The following is a 19,182-nucleotide window of genomic DNA, read 5'->3' as shown; positions in this document are numbered from 1 at the left end:
AACATGATATAATATAATATAACTACAGAGAACAGACATCCAAACTAGTACAAACTTTTTCAAAAAGCTGTGTAAAGCATACAAGTGAAAATCCGTTAAAATCACCGTTGCACATGACTTTGCACGCATGAATGTCTGTTGGATATCTGTTCTCTGTGATATAAATGAAATAAAATAATATTATGTAGTATAATATAACATAATGTAATATAATACAATATATTCTAACAATATATTATAATATAATACAATATTATAGGATATATAGCAATTCAGTATAATACCATACAGCATGATATAACATAACAAAATATAATATACGACGTTAATATAAGAAACAATATTCTATGATACAATATATAACAGTAGATGTCGCAGTGTAAGTTTTGCTCTTCTTTCGTCACAGTACTGCAGGAAATATATTTCTTTTTTGAAAGTAATAATAAGTAACAACAACAACAACAACAACAACAACAACAACAACAACAACAACAACAACAACAATAATAATAATAATAATACATAGTTCAATGTAATATAATTCAATTCAATATATATCAAATAATGCAACAAACAACAGAACCACATGTTGCGTAATACTATGACAAATATGGCACTTTAGGATGGGCTATGATTATGACTGAACCATCGCTGCCAAAATTTCATAGTAATCTGTTGTTATGGCGGACTTTCAGTTTCATTAAAATTTCAGTGAAAAAAATTGGTAACTTTTAAGCAAAGCAAATGCCCCATCTTCCCCTATGGTAATATGAGATTATTTGAATGACATGACAAAGGTATTATCACACTACTAGGTGGATTCAAACATGAAATAGTCGATATGCTTTATTTCAGTAATAACAAAAATTTGTATTATTATTTCACTTCTAACATACATTTTCCTTATATTTAATAAGGGAACACAAAGTCCGGTCATCTGACCGGGCATGGTACAAATAGGTATATATTTAGTGTTGGTATGATTAGTGTTAACTTCTATTTAAATCATATTTAAGAGAGGAAATATACTAAAAGAAGTGAGGTGGACTGATGCTTTAAACTCAGACAACGTGGCATGGCGACTCTTTTAATAGCACTAAAAGTAGACACATTCCATCATTTTTAACAATCACACGGACTATATTATTCGTGATTAATTTTGAGCTCGATTCACACCACTAATGGAAATTATCAGCATAGTTAATGAGATGTACTGTTTTACAGAACAGTGTACAGCTGTAAATTAAATACCGATTGTAGCAAGAAATGGCACGGGTCTAATTCCTAACCATAACGCTTCTCTACACGATAGACGGAATATTACACTGAAATTTCGTACGCACGAGTTGAAAAGTATTACGCAATTAGCATTGCAAATAAATTCTTCAGCACAAATTTCGATGTCAACCGGGTGAGCCGCACACAAATCCAGATATAAACGAGGCGGTGAAACAGTCGCTGCACATAATGAAATCTGAAATGGGAGAAACAAGAAAAAAAAATTTCCTTTCTTCGACAATATGCTAATGAACGAAATGGTATTCTACTATGTTTACGAAGATAATGCCAACGCATTGCCTAAGACAGTAATATTCCTCAGTTAACTCTAGAAAGATTCATTCGCGTAATGGACTCGTTCAACATTCATTATACCAACCTTCGTTGCGCGGTTGGATTCCAACAACCAGGCCGAATAGTGCATTCCCCGAACCAATAGCACCGAATACCGGGAATGTAGGTCCGAAAATATTCGTTCCAGTCGATGGCAGCCATGTCAAATTCTAGCAGCTGTGTCTCTTCCCGGGATAGCAACGTACGCATATGACGTACGTTTGCATTACGAACGGTCCATTGACGTAGTCCAAAGTATGACATCATCTCCAGTATGTGACGAGTCTTCTTCATTGCCTTCTGGTAGCTTCCGTCATCACCACCGAAGAAACAAAAAAGGATTGAAAAAAATTCAAAAAATTACCAAAGTTTGGTGAATTTGTAAACATTTTATTTATTTCTTGTTTATAAAACTAGTACTTAGCAGATCTTTCACGTGCTTTGTTCGAAGCTACAGTCCCGGTTATAGAAACAAAATATAATACAGCGACAAAAAACAATTGCATTGACTACTCGACGGAAAAAAAACAATTCGATTCACCCGATAATGAACACTACTTTGGACCAGAGCTGCTAAATGTCACTATCAACTAGCCACTTTGCACGACGAAGATTGGAAAGCTTATGTCACTGGATTGCTGCCAACCAGGCTCTACCAATCATCATAACACATGGATCAATAAGTCCCGAGACTAAAGCAGAGAGACACGTAAAGTGAAGCTCCGTGAGATTGCTGAGATGACACAGATATCATATGGAAGTGTATTTACTATCCTTCATGAAAAATTGAGCATGAAAAAGGTTTTTTCCAAGTGGGTGCCGCGATTGCTTTCGATGGAACAAAAACAGCAACGAGTCGATGATTCAGAAAGCAGTTTATCGCTATTTACTCGCAACAAAAAAGATTTCTTGTGTCGTTACGTGACCATGGACGAAACATGGATACATCACTACACTCCAGAGTCGAAGCGGCAGTCATCTGAGTGGCGCACAGCTGGCGAAAGTCATCCGAAAAGGCAGCAGTCAGCTGGCAAAGTCATGACGTTAGTTTTTTGGGATACGCATGGCGTGATTTTCATTCACTACCTCGAAAAAGGTAAATCGATCAACAGTGATTATTATATTGACTTACTGGTGCGTTTGAAGGAGGAAATCGCAAAAAAACGACCGCATATGCAGAGAAAAAAATCCTTTTTCATCAAGACAATGCACCCTGCCACAAGTCGATGAAAACAATGGCGAAATTGAACGAATTGGGCTTTGATCTGCTTCCCCACACCCCATACTCGCCAGATTTAGCCCCCAGTGACTACTGGCTCTTTGCTGGTCTTAAAAAAATGCTCCAGGAAAAAAGATTTGGCTCAAATGAGGAGGTCATCGCTGAAACTGAAGCTTATTTTGAAGCGAAAGATAAATTTTTTTATAAACATGGTATTGAAAAATTGGAAAAACGTTGGACTTTTTGCAAAAAACTATGAACTTTATCAATTTTGTACTCTCATGGATTTTTTTTACTTCAACAGGAAATAGGAGAATGAGAGAGAAAACAAAAAAGTCGTCTGTCTTTAACTGAGTATATTTCTACTTGGTTACTTGGTCATAGAACTATCGAGTATCTCATTTGACAGACACTTTGACTGTACTGTTTACAGTTGACGATCATTTTAGTCAGTCTGTCAAGGTCATTTGACATCACTGACAATTTGCAGCTCTGCTCTGGACGAAGCAAAATTGAAGCAACAAACGCGATGTCACGCAAAAAAAATCTCAAGATTAAATTTTTTCTCAAAAAGTTAAAGCACACTTCGAACACATAGCTACTTACACAGGCTTCTTACGACGAAACCTTCTGACAGTATCCAGAAGAATGGCAGGAACCGTATGAAAGCAGAAGGACAATAGATGAAACAGAGGCCGATATGACGTTATCACATACGAGTAGTTCCTACAAAAACAAAACAACACAATTTATCAGAAATTGTTGACAAACTACCAACATCACATCATTTCATACATTTAAATCATGTTGTTCATATCAAAAATGAATTAATGGCAGTCTTGCATTATTATCTTGCACATACCACACCAATTGATGCAACCGGTTATCGAAACCCAAGGATACCATCTGCATATATTTTCCCCAAGACAGACTGTGCTCCGAATACATAAAATTATACGTTGGCATTTCTCGCTTCCGATGGGAGACGGAAGTCAATTTATCCTGCCATTCACACACAACAGAGGAAACATTATCATCGTTGTGATGTTGTGTTGATTGCATTTCATTCTCGGAGCCATCCAATGAGGATTCGTTCCGACGATGCTTTTCCCGGATGTCGTAGGCGGCCACGATAATGGCGTTAACGCAATAATCTACTGGCACGAGGTTCGCCTTCTTTGATGCATCGCCCCAGATGACGTGAATTAGCCCTTTGACTGCCCACATGCACACACCGGAAGGTCCATTCAGATTATCCGTCCAGCCAGGTACCGGTTCTCGGTAGGTAGAAAGTACTGGAATTTTAGTTGGTTATCACTCAAATTGTTGTACATTAAAGTGAGTTGCAATAAAGGAGACATATTTTACCTACCTATCGGTGGCCGGAAAATGCCTATCGGTAGATGCGAAAATTCATTCTGAATCATCGCTTCGGCACATTTTTTACTGAAAGTGTACGTGTTTGGCATCGGCCCGAGAAAACAGTGCTGAAAGTTGTCCATCTGTTGCTCGGACAGAGTAGACGTGAGCTATAACCAAAATTCACCAGCAGAAACCCGAATCATTAAAATAATAACGACAGATCATTGAATCGAGCTATAAAACTATTCAAATGCTCACTCACACACACACATACCTGCAATATCGTAGCATGATCCATCGGAATGTCCTGATAGACTTTCTCTTCGATGACCTTTCGTTGACAGTTGGAGTAAAGTGTGGAAATGTGCACCAAGGACCGCAGCTTTTTCATACGCTGTGCCAATTGCAGCACTTTCCTGGTGCCAGCCACATTGGTCTGAAGAGCATTTCGAATCGTTTCGTTAAACTTTACCGAAGCCAAAACATTGAAAACAATTTCCGTCTGTTGCAGCAACCGACGCTCGCAGTCCTCACTACACTGGCATAGCCGGTCACTTTCTAGATCAATTTGTACAGCTTCTAATTTAGCCATTAGGTCGTCTTGATTCCGATAGTTTTGGCGGACTTTTCCAAAGATCTGTGTGAGATTGACAATGCAGTTGATTAGATGCAGTGCTAACACATTGGAATCACACAGAGTAAACTGAACTAGTTCAAGAACTACATTGAATAATCGTCTTCAAGCTATCAGTGCTGAGTAAACGTAAAGTTATCCCTACTTGAGGAACTTAAGTTGTACCGAGACACAGTGTCTTTAGTGATGCAGTCCCTGTGAAATTCTCCATTCCGTAGATAACAATTGTCATTACTTTCCTCCGTCATCCAGTACTCTCCCACACTGCTAACACGTTATCCTAATCATACTTGACCTCATAATGACTATCACATAACCCAGGATACCACAGTCCCGAACGTAAATAAGTTTACGACCTTCTGGTTATTTTTAGCTAGCAGTCATCAAGGGGTTTTGGCTACAAGGAAATGGGGACTGTTTTTGTTTTATTCTTTTCGTTTAAAATTTTTTCCAGTATATCGTGAACCATTTTTCGGTTATACTGAATCCCAAGTAAAATATACTGAAAGTTGCCCAATATCTCAAATATATATATATATATATATATATATATATATATATATATATATATATATATATATATATATATATATATATATATATATATATATATATATATATATATATATATATATATATATATATATAACATATAAAAAAACCTTTTTTATTCCACCGCCATGTAATGATGCCTTTTTCCATATTACTTATGTTTGAAAAAATATAACTAGAAGATTCCGTCAAGGAATATTTTTCAATCTTGAATAAAATATGAAACTTTTTTTGGGTATGAACTAACATAACGTTTTGAATTTGTAAACAGTTATGTCAAGTTAATGCGAATTTTTCTTTATTTTGCATCGTCGCACTAAATGATTAAACACACTTTACCCTATAGATCTAGAACCAAACGTCGGACCCGGATGATATTAAACAGCAAGCTATGAGACTATAGGAACTTTTATTTGAATATAAGTTTTTGTAAATCGATCAAATCATCTCTGAAAAATTGAGTGACTCTCGTTTTAGAGTTTTAGACCACTATTTCCGGTACTTCTAGAACCGAGAACTTGGAACCAGTCAGAGATGTCCATCTCCTCTGTGTGACGAAGAGAAAGTAAAATTTCTCCCCTCGCACTGACAACTTCAACGAGAGCTCTTCTCTTTCACATATATACACCACTGTTGTATAAAGTGTGCACGCATCATGAGTGCGTTTGTTTATTTCCTTTTACCTCCTCCACTGAATCACACCAAAGTGCTAGAGTAGAGCTAATAAATTCTCTGAGGTGGATGCAGATACTTTCACAGAGGTGTGCACGTCGGTGAGCACTCTGGTGTATGGTGTGCGTAGAAGCGCGGGACACGCAAAACCAGCAAAATAAAACAATTTATCGTTAAATTCTCGCTTTTCATTGCAAATCTCTATTAATTGAAGTTCACAGAAGTGTTCGCTCACCATCACGCGCCAGTGATCACTTGGGTGTATTTAAGCGAGAGCACGATTCGTGCGAAGAGAATGTTAAACTCTCGCACCAGCTTCTTTCAACACAAGCACGCACTCAAAGTCTGTCTGTCTGGACACTGAGAAGAAGTGCGCTTTCGTCTTCGTGTGGAAATGTATCCGCAGTGTATAATTGAAACCTACGCCCTGGTGTATCACTCTAGTGAAATGCCATCTCTGGAACCAGTATAGTCGAAGTCGATTCGTCTAGTAAGTAACTAAAATAGTAAGTTTCTTTGCAATACGCCTGAGGAACATAATTTTCAATAATTTCGGTAGAAGTAATGAGAATGGATTGATAAAAACACATTTTCCAAAACGAACAAATTCTCAGAATTTTTCGCTTGCCGTAGGCATAATGCCCCAGCAACCGTGTAGTACACCTCACAACAAATCAGAGGTTTGCCCCACAACAATTACGACATTACGCCTCAAAACAATGATGCAATATGCTCTTTGAAATTTCGATAAAGAAGAAAAACACATAAAGAAGATATTATCTACACCATCAATTAATTTTAACTGGAAACCAACATTTTTTATCCTCCCAACGCTACAATTTGTTCAAATAACCGTTATAAATTTTTAAAACAATATTTTGGCTCGTAGCATACTGTTGAATCGAAGGTGGGGTATAAAGTCCGTAGAGTGACTGTTATGAGAGAATTCGTACATCATAGAAATGGCTTTGTTTCTCTGGATTGGAAAAGTTAATTACTAAGTAGCAACCGACCATTAGACGTTTTACACGGTTAAAATACTTGTTTAGTCGAAGCATAACCTTACATCTAAAAGCTGCCTAATGATATTTTCAGGTTTTTCATATTTTGCAGCAAACGAGAACTGCCAAACTTGCAATTCAGAAAGATCTCACGAAAAGATAGTGTTAGTGGTAAAACTTTTGTTTAGAAAAGTCTTGAATACTTAAAAAAGGAAGAGGAACGTTTTGGCCAGCAGGGTTGCTTTATAATACTTTCCCCTACTCTTCTTCGTATCGTCGCTCTAAATGATGGTCTGCATTTTGAAACCTTCTTTTACCTTATGAAAGTATGATGAAATAGCAACCTATGGGAATTGGATATTTTTTATTTGACACATATTCACACACATACCTACACATACAGACATTAGCTTAATGAACTGTGTCGACTGGTAACCTTCCGGGCCAATTTTCACTAATCAATTTTTCAAGTGATTGCATAAACTTTTTCTATGAGAAATGCAATAAGTGTACTTTTATAGAAAAGCGTCGTTATCATGGTCTTGTGATAATATTAACAAGTAGCTACAAATTGAATAAAAGATTTACAGATTTACATATTTTTTGTCTGAAAAATATAGATCATAGCCGGTGGTGTATTCTTCTTCCGTATCGCTCGTACCGACGCGTACCAGTTTTGCATCGTCATTTTAAATGACGATTTGAATGTTTTGACAATAATCGGCCTATACTTTCGGAACCAGTAGTCGGATCGGGATGAAATTGTAACGTGTCATTAAAGACAATAATAGCTTTAATTTGTATCATGATTTGTGAAAATCGGCTAAAGCGTTGCTGAGAAATCGAAATGAGTTCCGTTTTCGGAGCTTTTTTGCACTATTACACAGATAAAAATATTTTGTGAATTTACATCTATTTTCATGCACATATTTGGAGCAGGTAATTAAAAAAAAAGTTACTTTACAATTCTGTAGGTTTCAATATAATTTAATCGCAAACTAAGCGTTAATTGAAAGATACGGTTATGTTCATTGAAAACTAAATGCAATCCGATTAAGTTTTGCATCGATGCCAGTTTTCAATCAAAATTTCGATTCAACCCATGTCTATTCCATGTTACTATTGATTTACATGTCGTGTAAATTTCATTATTTCTTTCTGTGTAGCGATACTTCCGAAATTTGCAACCTGCCATCGCTTGTGAAAAAATACTCCTGAAATAGAAAATTTTCACTAATCGCACTGTAATACCAAAACCGAAAGTCGGATCTCCATCAACTTTTCAAGGAGTTTTCAAAGAATTTCAAGACCTTTCATTTGCATCTTAGTTTGTGTAAATCGGCTAAGAATTTTCAAAGAAAATTGCGTGTGTATTTTACCATAAATTTGAACATATTTCCTTGTAATTTCGGAACCGGAAGTCGAATCCAAATGGAATTCAGGAACATAATGTGAGGCTATAAGATCTTTCATTAAAATCTAAGCTTGCGAAAATTGGTTAATCCATTTTTGAGAAACAAGTATCACACTAATTTCAACAACTTATTTGTCAAACCCGTCTCGAAAATACAAATTGTATAGAAATTAGGAAAAATATTCACAAGCCGATTCTAAGAATTGTAAAATAAAAATTATTATTATTTTTGCCTTTCTCATATAGAAAGGCTATGCAATCACTGTGAAAATCGACTTTTTAACCGAGGCCTTCGACTCAGCTCGACGTACTGAGCAAATGTCTGTAGTAGCATGCCCGGGCTTTCCTCATGATTTTCTGCGTTTAGGATTATCGTATCGCACCCACTTGTTATCACCGGTTACGATTCGATGTAAAAAGCCCTTTCGATTTTGTCTTTGAAGCAGTTGCTCACATACAAATAGATGGCACTCGATGTCCCTCGGTTCCAACTCGTACGGCACCCAGTTTCCTTCTTCCTGGATCATGCTTAGGGCCTTGAGACGTTTTGAAATGGCTTACTTACTCACTCCCAACGATGCGGCAATTTCTTCTTGGGTTTGGTACGAATCTTCATCAGCAATGCTTCTAGTTGTTCATTTTAGAAGGTTTTTTTCTCTTCCACCACCATGTTTGTCTTCGACTTCGAAATCACCATTTTTAAAACGTTGAAACCACTTCCGGCGGAAGCAAAGTTATGCACCTGATACACTGAATCATATGACACTTAGTATGCGTTCACTAAGTTTCGCCAATTAAAAAAAAACGAATTAAAAAAAAACGAATTAAAAAAACTCTTATTTTTCGCATAAAAACAATTGAATAAATCTTTTTTTCTGATATTCTAGAACCGTAAGTTGAATCAGAATTCCGTATAAGACCGTAAGACATTTCTTTTGAATCTAAGTTTGAGAAAATCGTTTGAATCATCGCGGAGCAAAGTGAGTTAGTTCCATTTTGGAATTTTTGATGACTATTTCCAGATCGAATTCCTGGAAACGGGATATCCGATGGGCGTTTGGGTGGTCATCAACTTACAAGAGCCGTGAATTAGACGAATTTGTTTACAATTTTGGAGAACTCACCAAACTATTCCGTTGGCAGTTTTTTGTGTTCATCAAACTACAATGCCAGAATCGGAATTCGGATCCATTTCAGTTTGTGAAAATCAGTTCAGCCTTCTCGGAAAAAAGTAATTGCATATTTTAGTCACATACACACACTCATAAACACATAGACTAGAACTCGGATCCTGACGAAAATTAGATTTTTTGCAACCTCTAGTTTGAATCTAGTTTTGTTGAAATCATTGTTTCAGCCATCTTTGAGTGAACGAAGTGAGTACCGTTTTTTGGAGTTTTGACCACTATTTCCGGTACTCCGGGGACCAGAAATCGATTCGTTAGGCAACTGGAAACCGGCAGCTGCTTTTTCCTAAATGAATTTTTTCGGCAATCAACCAACAAAATCTGCAACCTGGAAGATGTTGCAAACCGGTTTCGAAGAATCGTTTCTTTTTGCGTGGTCTCTTGTAGAAGAAAACATTCTTAAAATTAAACTTTCTGTACTTATCACCCTGTAACTTCGGAACCGGAGGTTGGATGTAGATAAAATTCAAAAAAATTCTACGGAATTCTAAGCCCTAACATTTGAAACTAAGTTAGTAAGAATCAGTCTCGCCATTGCATTCTTTTAGGGATAATACGCGACAATTTTCGGCCGTGCTAATAAACAAAATCGAATCGATTCCCAAGCAATGAATCCTTCGAATTATCCGGAATTTCGACCAATCGAAAAATACTGGCCAGTAAACGACATCTAACAAATGGGAACAAAATGGAAGGAATGCACTGTTCCCATCAAAGGCTTAAACTTATTGAATTGCGAAGGTCTTTTTCTACGCAGCAATTCACTTTTAGTCATTCTTTACTCATGGACAGATGATACGTCAGATGAACAGTCCTTTTCTTGACAAAGAAAACAACACTTCTTCGTTTTTAAAGAAAATAAATCCCGTTTAATTCCACTATATTAAACAATCTTTAGTATTTCGCCACTAAACGGATAAAAATCCATCGCCAATACCATAATTGAGAAATTATGAAAATCAGGAAACATGTCTTCTCATGAGATCAAACCTTTTATTAGTGATATTATGAGCAAAATTATTTAAATCATAAAAAAGTTGTTTGGGGTTTGCTCGCAAGTAATAGGCATGCTCTCATGAGAAGTAATGTTTCATGATTTTCATGATTTCTTAGTCATGGTACCGAAATCAAATGGAATTTTTTTGGCTTTTTTTCCGTCCAAAAAAGTAATTTTTGAAAATATTATTTTGCAAATTTCGATTCAATTTAATTTAATCATCGATGTACTCTTCTTGAAGAGCTATGCAACTGTTCCATAGGCATTCCAACAAATCAACATCACTTTTTTACTACGATTTCTCCTTTGCCTCACAAAATGCATCAGTTTTTGCGATGACGTCATCATTTAATGTAAGTCTCTCCAGCAAGCTGCTTTTTTCAGCTAAGAAGAGAATTCATGAAATTTAGCCATGATCGACCCTTAATATGATCGACCCTTAACATTATCCCAGTGGGATGCCAACGATTTTTTTTTTTCATATTCAAGTGCTAATGCTAAATTGTGAAAACTCTTCTTTTCGATTTTCCATAATGATGAATTAAAGTTTTGAGATGATTTCCGGAACAACATCCTCATCTGGACGACCAGCGCGTGGGACATCATCTGTATTTGCACGATTACGTTTTAATTCAGCATACCAGTCATTAATGATTGATTTGCTTGGAGTAGAGCCCGTATAATACTTATAAACCCATTTCTTAGATTAAACAGTATTTTGTTTTTCATTCAAACAGAGTTTCATGCTTTTTATTCTACATTGTTTGAAGTCTCCAAAAGTAACGTCACTAAAATCACAATAACTAATCCACTTTCGAAATGTCGTCTATGACATGAAAGCAAAACACACGTCCCTACATCAAAGCTTAAACTCATCGTTCCGCAGAGTATAGTTTCTACAGTTCACTGCAATCACAATCGTATCGTTTGTTGTTACTCCAATCATAAGGTACACCCACCGCATCCTGCATCAGTTTGAAAAGCCGTTCCTCTGCGCTCAGTCCCTCCTTCTGACGGATGAGAACGAATATTTTCCTTACATTCAAACACCGGATAGCTTTTTCCAACAGGACCTTTCCGAGAAATCCGGTGCCACCAGTAATCAGAATTGTGGCACCTTTGTACATGTCAAGGATATGGTTAACCTCCGGCTGGTAATTTTGTTTTACACTATCCGGTTTGTTCAATGTGATACCGATGTCAACCGAACTTTTCACGGAATAATTCTTCATTGTAATAGCAACGGGACTGCGCGTCAACCACGACAACTCGATTAGAAGTATGAAAGGACACTGACACTAGCTATTTGATGAACCAACGCGTGTATCGATCATATGAGTCCACCACCACGTATGTTCCTACGTGGTTTCCTTTCTATCAATAAATGATAATTATTTAATGGGTGTTCTTTGTTAGCAGAATACCCTCGTGAAGGATTGCATATATTCTGGAGTATTTGCCTCAAAGGAAAAGAGTCAAGTTTCCCACTAGATGCTTTCAACAGTGTGGTAGCTGGAGCTACTGGAGAAAGTTATAAAAAACTGAATGAATTATTAGTTTGTCTGTCTTTTCTCGAATATATGGATTCATGCATACTCAAACGATTGTCAACAGAGCAAACGCCATGCGACCGAATATAATCTGATGACATCACTTTTTGCAGTTGTTTTCAACAGATAGTGTAACTGAGGTATTCTGGCCAATCTGATATATTTTGGTCCGGTGTACACATTTCTGGGTGTAATCAAAATGAAGTACATCGTGTCTCAGAATATTAAAGATTATTCCATACTTTAACATATTAGGTGTGAATGTGCACTTCATTTTTATAATACAATGCACAGTGGTACGGATCCACAATTTAGGGGGACAAAATCATTTGTGGCTTAGCCTTATACTTTAGAGCTATGATGTCTTCAGAACAATTGATCAGTAAAAGATAAGCCACATTTTGCAGCATATGGTATTAGAGTGGTTCTTATTATTAGGGTGATGCAAAAACTATTTTTCGTATGTGTTGAGATAGAGGACTGCACCCTTCGGCAAAATTGTAGGAAAACTTATATCAAGCAACTTTGCCGAAAACACTATTGTAGTATCTCTAACGGTTTTAGTGTTACAGCTATTTGAATAGAGCAACTTAGGATGTTCCTAAAAAATCAGATTTTTTGCTCTAGCTATCTTATTTTTCACTTCTCGTTTTTGGTGTCTTTGAATATCTTTTAGAGTTTGTTGAAACCAATTTTTTGATGACTAGCGCATTCAGGTAGCGTTTTCTGAACCGAAGTTATGAGCAAAACAAGTTCAAAAACAGATCATTTTTAAACTGCTATATCTAACACTGGAGCAAATGAAAAAAAACTGTTTCTTTCATTTAACAGAAAATAATTTCGAGCATGTTTATAAAAAAATGGCGGAGGAGATATTTTTTTTAAATTTTTCATTGAAAATTGCTCTTTCATGTAAGATATTTATATATATATATATATATATATATATATATATATATATATATATATATATATATATATATATATATATATATATATATATATCTATATATATATATATATATATATATATATATATATATATATATATATATATATATATATATATATATATATATATATATATATAATTTAAAATATCTACCCTCGCAAAGGGGTTTTTAAAAAGAGAGAACACTTTTCACTTCTAATGCTAAACTGAAACTAAACTTTATTTTTGTTCTAACTTTACTCTAAGCCTAACCTAGCTAGCTGCCGATCGTGAGAACCCTGTCGATTTGCTATTCCCTAGCGCCGGTAACGCGATACAAGATTTGTTTACCGTGTACGTGACTGATGCTGGGGCGACGATTGTTGTTGATGCTGCGGTCTTCATTCTGTGGGAATCTCGATCGTCTGCTATTGGTGACGTTCTTGGGAAACGCTGACTGTTAACTCCTCCATCCCTTAAAGAAGCACGACCCGTGCGTTCGACTAATGCTGTTGAAAATATTTTGGTTTTATGATAAACGATGCCTAGAATTGTTGTAATCAAGATAACTGCGCATATGAAGGAACCAATTGATAAATGTTGTTTCAATTCCAAAGATTGAAGGTTCTTCCTGTTTTCGATATGTAGGTCATGTAACTGGGTTATGTTGACGTATTTTTCCAAATGTGTTTCTGCGATTTGGTTTGACCTTAGTGGTGCGATAAAAGGGTGACGGAATTGAATTTCATAGTTTTCGAAAAAATTGTTTCCAATAATGATGGTACAATTGTGGAATGAGACGAGAAAAATGCCTTTCAACTCTTTTTGATTAATTCCACATGTGCTGCTCAGTGTAATTTTGTTGGTGAGCGCTTTGACTATTATGGTACCAGGTGCGGGTAATTCATATTCGATGGTTTGTGGCAATTCTGAGAAGGGACATTTTCCGTTCAAACCTCTAATCAATGGTGCGATGCAATCATCTGCACTGATGTTTGTCAATAGTTCTCGTTTACAGATAGTAATTTTGGGCGTTTCTTGGCATCCTGTAGAAACGGCTAACGTCTCGTTTTCATGTTTGAAGATTACTTTGTGGTCAATGTTCACTGTTTTGTTGTTCACAGGTAGCGGTAATAAAAGCATTTTGTCAAACACAATAGGCTGTACATTAGGGATATTGATGCTGATGATGATGTTATCTCCTTGATAAAACGCTGTAGTTGTCAGGTACACGCAAACTTCGTCTAAACTATCAATCTTGAATCCTTGCTTGGTAAGCTTTGCTGCTATGACCTCTAGTTCGCTATTTGATAAAATTTGTTTGTTTATTATGTTGACCTTGACGAGTGATAAGCTATTTTCTATAGAATGTAATGAGTTTAAGAGCATATCTAATTGAAATAAGATTGAAATTTTAGTGGATTCAGTTATGATATAATCTTCTTTAAGTAAAATTTTAGCTAAACTGTTCTCATGATCCTTGATCTGATTGTTTACAATATTAATTCGTTCTTGAAAATTTGCATTGATAGATATTTGTTTGTTATTTTCATTCAATAAGCTATTTTCATTGTTTTTCAGTGCATATAGATCTGCATTAATATTTCTCAAATCCTGGGCGTCTAAATTTCCGGTGATTAGTTTGATAGTGCTTCCTAACACTTCTATTGATCTTTTTACCTTTCTGTTTCTTGGGAGAAGGCTCATGAATGTATCATTTATCATTGAAAGCTTTAATTCGATTAAATTTGAAAAATCTCCTGTTTTATTGTCGATTCGATTCAACACATTTTTAATTGTAGTAATTGAATTCTGGAACTGGTTTAATTCTATAATGTGCAAAACCTTATCATAGCCTAAACTAATTCTTCCTTCTCCAACTTTCATTATTAACGCACCCGGATTATTCGAAATGTCATGTATTTGAATGAATTGAGGATAGGAAAAGGGAATGAGAGAAATGAGTGCGATGATCCGAAAGTCCATCCTGAAAGAAAGACAAATATTAATTTCAAAGTCTTTTTATGTTTTCTTTGTGAATTTCCCGGCCGGACCTATCGAGGATCGTTCTTTGTTTGTCCTCCATAGCTTCAGTCGGTGAAAATTTTTCTTTAGTTTTCTTTTTGATTCCTTGAATCCTTTTGAAAACTATTTCTTCGTCTGCTATGTGAGGTGCTTCTTCTCTTCCTTTATTGTGGAAGGATAAATTTTTTGATCGTGTCTTATCATTTGCCAAAATTACCTCATCATAGAAGTTGTCTCTATCTTCTATCATTTTCTGAATGTCAAGAGGCCGTTCGTGTTCGTCCTTTAGCCTAAAGAAAATCTCTCTCGGTTTAAAGCCGGTTGCTGAATGAATGGTGTTGTTGTACAAAGTACAAGCAATTAAGAAAATTTCTTTGTGCGTAAGGTCATTGTACTGGGGCTTTATACATCGAAAGATTTCTGCAACTGTTGAATGAAATCTTTCGACCAAACCATTGCTTTCACTGTGATTAGCAGGCACGAAATGCATCTGTACATTCAAATTATTAACCATACCTCTTATGTCGGCTGATCGAAATGCAGGTTCGTTATCACTTACGATAAGCTCCGGTGTACCATAGGTTGAGAAAAGTTTCAGCAGGCCTCTTCTAACATCGACTATATTCCTGAATTTTATTGGGATCAATACTCCGAATCTAGAGAACTTATCTACTGCAGATAAAAAGATGTACGGTTGAGTTAAAAATATGTCAATATGAATTATTTCTAATGGTTTTTTCGTGTTCGGTGTTGAGCCAAGTTTAATTTTGTATGGGTGTCGGTCATATTTGTTTCGATTACATACTTCGCAAATTTTGATGAACTGTTGAATTTTATGCTTCATTTTTGGAAAGTAGAACCGATTGGATATTTGTTTTTCGTTTTCCCAAACTCCTCGGTGGGCTGATTCATGAGTTTGTTCAATGGTGGCACTTTGTTCCTCGAGGGTTTTTAAGTCAACCAAAAGTTTCTGCGTGATGAAAATTTTGAAAGTCTTACATCGACTAAAGTAATTTTTGTATACTATTTGAATCGTATTTATCAAACTTTCGGGACACAATATGCAATTATTGCGTTTCAAGTCCATAAAATCTTTAAATATTGTTATCAATTGAGGGATACCAAATATTAATTTTGTAATGGTTCTTCTATGAACTCTCGGAAAAACCTCTTCGTGAATATTATCTTCTTCGGGGCCAACTTGAAGGATTATTTGATTACTGAAATAATTTAAAGGTTTTTCAGTACACGGAATGTATTCGGAATCATCCGTGTCTGCGGAATGTACTGTTGCGTTATCTGATGATAGTTCATTTTCGTTAACGTTTATTTCTTGAACAACTCTAGACAATCCGTCTGCTACGACGTTTTGTTTTCCAGGTTTGTATTGAACATCGTAATCGAATTCTGCTTAAACGCCAGTGGATCAATCTTTGATTCGGTTCTTTTAAATTCAAACTGTAAGTTAACGGCTTATGATCGGTGTAGAGCGTAAATTTTCTTCCATAGAGAAACGGTCGAAAATGTTTACAACTCCAAACGATCGCCAAGAGTTCTTTTTCGATTGTTGAATAATTCTCTTCAGATTTATTCAATGTGCGTGAAGCAAACGCAATGGGTTTGTCTTTACCCAAAGGTCCTTGTGAAAGAACAGCGCCAATTGCATGATTAGAGGCGTCTGTAGTTAAAATGAAGGGTTTATCAAAATCTGGGTATTGGAGTATGTCATTACTAGTGAGGATTGCTTTACATTTTTGAAATGATTTAATGAACTCTTCAGAATGAATGATGGTTTCGCCTTTCCTAAGTGAATTTGTTAAAGGTTTCGCTATTTTCGCAAAATCTTTTATAAATTTCCGATAGTAACCCAAAATTCCGAGAAAGCTTCTAAGTTCTTTTTCGCAACTTCTTTACATAGAAACTCGCACTTATCTAATTGTACTTTCATATTGCATCTAGATAGTGTATCGAAAATTTTTCCCAAATTATCCAGATGTTCTTGAAGACTACTTGAAAAAACGATGATATCATCCATATAGATGAAACATCTTAGGCCAATGTGTTCTCTTAGAACGTTGTCCATTACTCTCTGAAACGTAGAGGGGGCGTTCTTTAGTCCAAAGGGCATTCTCAAAAACTCATAGTGTCCATTCGCGACATTAAAAGCCGTTTTGGGAATGTCTGATGCTTCAACTTCGATCTGGTGGAAACCGGATGCTAAGTCTAGCGTAGAAAAATAATTGCATTTTCTTGAGTTTATCGAGGATGTCGGTTATGTTCGGGATAGGGTATCGATCATCGATAGTCTTTTCATTTAACTTCCGATAGTCGATTACCAATCGCCATTTCTTTTGGCCGGAAGCGTCCATCTTTTTCGGGACGATCCAAACCGGAGAAGTCCAAGGACTGACAGAGTGTCTTATAATACCCTGTTCAAGCATTTTGAGAATTTGTTTTTGTACTTCCTCCTTATGACAAAAGGGGTACCGATACGATTTGGAGTAAATAGGCAAATCATCTTTTGTTTTGATGCTATGTTTTATTGCGTTAGTAAAGGTAAGGTGTTCCTCTTCTAACAAAAATACACCCTGATTTCTACTGATGACGTTCAACAATTTCGATTTTTCGTCTGAGTTAAGGTGATCCAATCGCAATTGATCGAATAAACGCTGGTTTATCGGCTTGGCAAATTTTGGTGAAGGTTGGGTTTCAAAATTATTTAATTCAAATTCCATGGGTTGACTAATATCGATTCGCGATAACTCGTTCGAACTATTAGTTATGGCTAAACAAGCTCGACTATTCACTGCGCTATACAAGCCTGAGTGCAGGAGTATATTGTTGCAAATAAAAGTATCTTCTGATACTAGGAAATCGCCGTTATTGATATTAACAGGAAAGCTTACGAATTTCGTTTCGTTAGAGTTTAATTGTACTCTTTGAGAATGAGGATATTATCGTTGCATTTGAATTTTTCCAGAAGCAAATTGAAGTTCGTTACTAGCAGTAAGAATATTGGCTTTCAGCAATTGTAACGCCTCGTATCCAATTAATCCATCGAAATAAGGATGAAAATCAAAGATATAACATTTCAATTTTTGTGTGCCAGGAATCTGAATAAAGGGGTTAAATTCAACAAATTGATTTATTTTATGACAACCATTGATATTTTGAACAGAGGTTGGTTCGGTAAATCTGCATTTTTGAAGCTTTACATGCTTGGTACTAATGTAATTCTTGTTTGCACCTGTGTCTATGAGAAATTTTAGTAAGCCTTTGGAAGTGTTTATTTCGATGTAAGGGATGAAATTATTTACGTCGGATAAAAGTCTGCCGCCACTTGATGAAAATTTAGATCATCAATTTCGGCTTCCTTGCTATCGGTTTCTTGATTGGATTCTAAATGTTGGGGGTTTGTTTCGACTGGTGGAGGTTCGTTAGTGTTTTCATACGCAGTTTGATATTGTTGGTTATAATTATCGTAATAATAATATTCATTGGGATCATAGAAATAGGAATCATCACAATTTGTTGGAAATTCCTCTATTTGAAAATGTGGACGGTTCATATAATTTATCTGCCTACTTCTAATGGAGCTATCCACTTCCATTGGAGTTGGCTTTGGTTGTGGGTTTTGAGTCACTCTTTGAGGAAACGGAAATGGTCGTTGTTGGGGATTTTGAAATTGTCCTTGCGGTGAGAAGGGAAATGGTCGTTGTTGCGGGAATTGGAATCGTGGTTGTTGGAAGGGAAAAGGTCTTTGTTGTGTGAATTGAATTGGTCGTTGTGGTGGAAATTGAATGGGTTTTTGTGAAAATGGTGGAAATTGTGATCTATTGTGAAACGGTTTAATGGGCCATTGTGAAGATGAATTTGGCTTTTGTGGAATTGGTGGAGGTGTGCCAAATGGTTTATTTCGCGTGTGAGAGTAATTGCTTTCTTCGATGCATAATCGCAGAGCATCCTTTAAATTTGTTGGGGCCTGAGCCCGGATTATTGGTCCTAACGGATCCTTTAATCCTCCCAA

The 19,182-nt window shown here is 36.1% G+C and overlaps 1 protein-coding gene across 1 annotated transcript; it reads right to left on the bottom strand.

The window, feature by feature from the left end:
* Positions 1-893: 893 nt before the first annotated feature.
* LOC131433796 (fatty acyl-CoA reductase wat-like) lies at positions 894-11,881 on the bottom strand. The gene is made up of 7 exons (XM_058600394.1): positions 11,609-11,881; positions 4,467-4,829; positions 4,203-4,359; positions 3,693-4,125; positions 3,437-3,556; positions 1,658-1,918; positions 894-1,474 (listed from the first exon to the last, which is right to left on the bottom strand). Exons 1-7 carry the CDS (start codon positions 11,879-11,881, stop codon positions 1,357-1,359), a joined length of 1,725 nt encoding a protein of 574 aa, XP_058456377.1. The 3' UTR covers positions 894-1,356.
* Between the last annotated feature and the right edge of the window lie 7,301 nt (positions 11,882-19,182).

The sequence above is a fragment of the Malaya genurostris genome, chromosome 3 (assembly GCF_030247185.1).
Source record: "Malaya genurostris strain Urasoe2022 chromosome 3, Malgen_1.1, whole genome shotgun sequence".
NCBI classification, from domain to species: Eukaryota; Metazoa; Arthropoda; class Insecta; order Diptera; family Culicidae; genus Malaya; species Malaya genurostris.
The sequence above is the reverse complement of the archived record's forward strand: the minus strand, read 5'-3'. Positions and strand labels throughout refer to the sequence as shown.

Coding starts and splice junctions, on each gene's coding strand:
- LOC131433796 (XM_058600394.1), bottom strand. CDS start 11,881: ATGAAGAATTATTCCGTGAAAAGTTCGGTTGACATCGGTATCACATTG. Junction 1,919..3,436: donor TTTCGTCGTAAGAAGCCTGT/GTAAGTAGCTAT, acceptor TGATGACGGAAG/CTACCAGAAGGCAATGAAGA. Junction 1,475..1,657: donor AATCCAACCGCGCAACGAAG/GTTGGTATAATG, acceptor CTCCCATTTCAG/ATTTCATTATGTGCAGCGAC.